The 5,289-nt window shown below is 39.2% G+C and overlaps 1 protein-coding gene across 1 annotated transcript; it reads right to left on the bottom strand.

Annotated features, from left to right (window-relative positions):
* Positions 1-300: 300 nt before the first annotated feature.
* On the bottom strand, positions 301-3,360 carry mmp13b (matrix metallopeptidase 13b). The gene is made up of 11 exons (XM_005720674.1): positions 3,258-3,360; positions 2,985-3,095; positions 2,621-2,748; positions 2,369-2,517; positions 2,135-2,260; positions 1,875-2,030; positions 1,654-1,774; positions 1,338-1,471; positions 1,095-1,254; positions 889-992; positions 301-804 (listed from the first exon to the last, which is right to left on the bottom strand). The coding sequence occupies exons 1-11, from the start codon at positions 3,348-3,350 to the stop codon at positions 704-706; spliced, it is 1,383 nt and encodes a 460-aa protein (XP_005720731.1). The 5' UTR covers positions 3,351-3,360; the 3' UTR covers positions 301-703.
* Positions 3,361-5,289: the final 1,929 nt, after the last annotated feature.

The raw sequence follows: 5,289 nt of genomic DNA, 5'->3' as shown, positions 1-5,289 counted from the left end.
ATAAGTAACCATGCAACAGATGTCCAGCTGCTTTTAGCTTTTTATCAGTTGAGCCCACTGATCACACCGCACTAACACAGTCTGCCAACATGTGGGAAGTTTATAACCACCGCTACTACTCCTCTTTAATATTGTACCATAATAATAGTAATAATAAGAATAATTCCAGTAAGTTTGGTTGTAAGATTCCTACCATAGAAGGGTCAAATTCTCATATTCCTTCAATATGTAAGACGTTTTTAATCCCCCTGTGTACCACTATTATAATAATAAGTAAAAAACATGACTTCATTCATCAATAATCAAACTTTATTTGAATTAAGTAAAAAAACTGAAAAAGTCAAAGCAAGCACAAAAACTGTTCGGTCAAATATTGAGTTCACAAAGCATTCAAAGAACTTTACCAGAAGATCCTGACATTCAAAATAAAAGTTGGAACAAATATATTGTTGTAAAATAAATATGAGAAAACATATCTATAGAATTTTCCAGCATTCTGTGTCCAGCACTATAGTTAAAATAAAAATCTCTATAAAGTTGAGTTCTTCCTTCTAAGCTCTGAAGTTTCCCTGCTCATACACTGGGCTGTCTTTCCACATTTCATTTTGATATGTATTTACGTGCATAGTTTGTATTGTATTTCTCAAAGCCTGCTTTAATTGAAATCAATATAAGTCGCCGCTGGATTCTGTGGTCCTTCTCATCAGCAGTTGAGAATGGAGTTGGCCCTTTGGATGCGAATAACCTTCTTTGAGTTGTAACTGTACTCATACTGCATGTGTTCATGGAAGAAGTACAAGTATCCTGTAAAACAGAGATCAGTATCAGTACTGGTGGATAAAAATCGTACCTTTGGATGCTTCTACTCAGAGTGTGACTTTATTATACCATAGTGATAAGTAACAGCGTCGACCTCATCCTCCATTCCAGGAAAGTCCTCCTCAGTGGATCGTGGGTAGCCACTGTCCATGGTCCCTGTTGCTTCATCATAGCTGTGGGTGACACATAACCATTTAGTCATTCAACACTGTTGAGTCTGATCACTGACAAAGCTGCAGTGTGACCATTACAATCACTTCTATGTCTCCACATACCTCCAGTAATCTTCATCTGTGAACAGCAGAGTTTTCCCAGTGTCTTTGATGTGCACGGCTGCATCTATTTTCCTGATGCTCTTGGGAAGACCAAGTTTATGAATATATTTTGGGTAACCATCCACAAGGTTGTATCCATTCAAAGCCCACATTTGGATCCCTGGTGAAACGTGGAATAGGTTTACGATGTACACGCACTCTACTGTTTATTTAAGAAATGACCAGAAAGTGTGAAGTACTCACCACTAAATATCATAACCAAATCCTTCTCTGGGTTCTCATAAGCTGCATCTACTTTTTTGGGAATAGATGGCCAAGTGGACTTAATCAGAGTCAATTCAGGCTCCACCATCTGAGGATGAATACGCCAGTAGTATCTGAAATGAGGTGTGAAAAAACAGCACGATGAACAGCACAGAATTTACAGAGCTTTTATTTTGGTAGAGCTTAGGCAGAAAATGGAACTCTTGTTCATAGATTGTTTCGAGTGGTTATAGATTAGATATCGTGGTTAGATCTTTCCAGAGTGCTGAAGAACCTGATCAGGCTCATGTTGTACCTGTCTTTGAAGATGATGGTTTCTCCTCTGAGCTCTGTGACAGCATCAAAAGTTAGCTCGGGGTCACACTTTTTTGGGGCGTCCGGCCTTGGTTTCACTTTCTTCGGATTTGGGTTTGGACCTGTGGTTGATGGACATGTGGCATTAATCTGCTGTTGATGACAACCAGTCCTCAGTTTTCTATAGGTTAAGCTTACAGTCAAACAGTACAGTACTCCTACCATAGAGGGCTTGAATTCCTTCTATGTCATCTTCAGCCAGCGGGTAGCCTGTAGTATAGGTGTAGATGGGGTACATCAGTGCGCCTGGGTCTGTGGAATGGGACATCCCCAGGGCGTGACCCAACTCATGGGCTGCCACTATAAACAGGTTGTAAGCTGAAAGAAAAAGATGTTGAATTCAAAATATTGTTGGATAATAGTAATTATCACTAGGAAAAAGTTTAGATATTGCTCAATATTCTAATTATAATAATTCTTACCCGATGAATCTTTGGTCCAGTGTTCATCCTCATCAAAGTGAGTGTCTCCTCCAATGCCTTGGCCAGGAGGGTAGGCATGAGCCAGCAGTCCATCAGGTCCATCAAATGGGTTGTAATCTCCATGCTCTGCAGAATAAAGGGTAGACAATGAGCAGGAATGCACCACAGCAACCCTTCAACACTTGTGTTCAATTCAATTGTAATATATCAGAATTCAATCAATAGTTTGTGTACCTTTTGATCCAAAGCTGATCATAATGTCTGCATTGCCCTCGTAAAGCTTCTTAAAAGTCAGAGGAGTAACGTCAGCCCAAACGTTGAGAGCCCTGCGGATGGCTTTGTTTACATCTTCTTTCGTCAGATCTGGTGTGTAATTCACTATCCTGAAACATCAGAGGATATGAGGCAGGGGAAAGCTGGTGAATAAAATACATTTGAGCGAAAATACCTATGTCACCTGTTACTTTATGGCACCTAAATGCATACCTGAATGTGACGTTGTTATTTTCCCATTTGAGGTGTCGAGGGAAGTGGTTGTACTCCCCAATGTCTGGAACGCCACATCTGGGCTCCTTCATCACTGCTAAAGTATTGTCATCTAGTTTCCCTGTGACCTTTACAAGTAAAAGAGATAGTGGAGAATATGTCATGTGAGTACATGTGTCGTTTCGATTAACACTTTTGTTATTGTGAGCAGCTGAAAAGAAGCTGGATTCCCTGATAATTTTCAACTTTTGAATGGTAAACTTTTAATAGGGAATATACTTTTTTCATTTCTTTGGAAATTACTGGTTATATTTTTGAGATGAGAGATGAGATAGCCTTTATTTGTCAGTTGCAGGTCTTTTACCTCCAGTTTGAAGAATTTCTGCATTTCCTTGATCTTGGCTTGAAGGAAATTTGACGACGTCCGTCTACCTTGGAGACCATTTGGAAGGCCATAGAATCGATGAAGGTATTTCTGTTTGATACAGAACAAAGAACTGTGATGTGAAGCTCATTTAAAAATCAGAAAAGCTCCAGATCAAACATTCATGCTCATTGTAACAAAAACCCCCAGATAAAACAGAAATAAAACAGAAGCCAGTTGAAGGCTAGATATTGACTGAATAAGAGCTCTTACCTCAGCTAAAAGCTGCTTGTCAATGTCTTCAGATGACAGAGGCTTAGCAGAGGACTGGGCGGCCAGCGCCAGCAGCAGCACCACAGCGATCATACTTGTTGGCTCACAGTCGTTTACTGTGGCAAAGAAGCTCAGTGGGGGTATTTATACTGACTTGAGACCACTTTTTTCCCCCAGCTGTTCCAAGTGATTCATGTGAAAGCACCTACCCACTTCCTCTTATGCCTGTTGAGAATGTGCTTGGGTCTGTAAAACTGCAGGGACTGTGGTTTGAATCTCCTTTGAACTCATAGTTTGATCACACATGTTCTATTTCCTGTATGACCACTACCTAAGACGTTTGGAAATCAATTTACATGGAAATGTCTGTTCGTCAAAATTATGCAACCATGTGTTTGTTTTTCTCAAACGTGAGAAATTTTGAAGAGATGCGTTTTTTGGCAGAAAATACTGTCAGCCTCATTTTTATAAATACATCACATCCGTTGTTATTTTCTGTACATCTTCTTCTTAGGTTACAGTAGATGACATATAAGTGGCTGACTATAAACAACAGGGGATTTTGTGAATTGTGGCCTCATGATCGTCTGGGCCTTATTTTAGCTGCGCATGTTTTAGGATGCATGACTAACAAACATATAAAAAAAAGGATGCGATGAAAGCACAAACTTTTCATTTAAAATGTGATTTACATTTCATGTGACATCATGTGGTTGTGGGATGCAAATGTCCTGCATTTGCTTTGGTGAAATCAGCTCATTCAGATGGACAGTACTGTGCAAAAGTCTTAACCTACCCCTCAATTCTTTCTTTTTCTAGGAAAATGGGAGATGGTAATATGTCTAAACACTTCTTGAAGGACATTAAAAGCTCTTCTTGGGATGTTGGCTGCCTTTTATTCTGTTCTCTGTCAAGAATCCCACACTGATTCAATAATGTTATGATTCAATCACGTCCAAGCTCTGGGGAGGCGAGTCTGTGACTGCGTTCCATTGTGTGTTTTTCCATCCAGGCATGCTTTTACTGTATTGACAATGTGGATAGGATCATTGAGGTGCTTAATAAATGAAACCATGCCAACCAGACACTTTCTTAATGACATTGCGTGCCATTGTGTGGATCAAAATCAGACTGTCTGTATTCATAATTCCATCAATTTTGACAGGATCTCCCATGACCCTGCCTGAAATGTAGCAACAAACCATGATAAAGCCTCCAACGGGTTTTTTAGATGGCTGTAGACACTCACTGTTGGACCTCTTTCTTGAACTCCTCCATACATATTGACAATAATTGGACCAAAATCTGAATCTTTCATACTTAGATTCATCACTCACGTTCTTTCAAATACTATTCATCTGCTGTCAATTGTTTTTGTTTTGTTTTTTAGACTAATAATTTATCTTTTTCTGTCCTCTGCATGTCCAGTTTCCTTTGAGGACACACCCGACACCATATTGAGATATGCCAGGTTTTGGGCTATTACTAAGTTAGCTGGTCCAAAAAAATGCTATTTAATGCCCATCAAACTCTGTTATCTTAGGAATTTTTCATTTATTGAAAAAAAGAAATGGCAACAAATGATGTGCCTTTGTGACAAAGTGGCTAAAGATCCCATTTTAAACTGTTCTTTTGCTAAGTTGTCTGTTGTGCTGAGTAAGGTAAATGTTTTGTGCTTCTATGCTTCTATGCTTTTATAATTCATAGATCAGTGTTATGTCGTTAAAGAAATTCCTCTGAAAATGGTGAGGTCTAAGAACTGGATAAAAAATAGAGTTGTAGATTCTCAGGAACTGCGTAGAGGATTTGGTCATAGCTGAGGTAAAAACGTTGCACATTAATTCAATTCAATTCAATTTTATTTATATAGCGCCAAATCACAACAAAAGTCGCCTCAAGGCACTTCATAGATATAGAAAATTAACCAACAATCATATGACCAAGGCGCAAAATAACTGCCCATGAACTGAGAAAAGTCAAGCGTGCAGCTGCCAAGATGCCACTTGCCACCAGTTTGGCCATATTTCAGAGC

This window comes from Pundamilia nyererei, unplaced genomic scaffold (genome assembly GCF_000239375.1).
Source record: "Pundamilia nyererei isolate P.nyererei 1_Seehausen unplaced genomic scaffold, PunNye1.0 scaffold00003, whole genome shotgun sequence".
In the NCBI taxonomy this organism is placed as follows: Eukaryota; Metazoa; Chordata; class Actinopteri; order Cichliformes; family Cichlidae; genus Pundamilia; species Pundamilia nyererei.
Note: the sequence above shows the minus strand (reverse complement) of the source record. Positions and strands in the feature narration are given on the sequence as shown.

Excerpts from the sequence above, each read along its gene's own strand:
- mmp13b (XM_005720674.1), bottom strand. The coding sequence starts at position 3,350 with ATGATCGCTGTGGTGCTGCTGCTGGCGCTGGCCGCCCAGTCCTCTGCT. Across the intron at positions 2,749-2,984 it reads AGAAATTCTTCAAACTGGAG|GTCACAGGGAAACTAGATGA; the intron begins GTAAAAGACCTG and ends TTACTTGTAAAG. Across the intron at positions 805-888 it reads CGCTGTTACTTATCACTATG|GATACTTGTACTTCTTCCAT; the intron begins GTATAATAAAGT and ends TCTGTTTTACAG.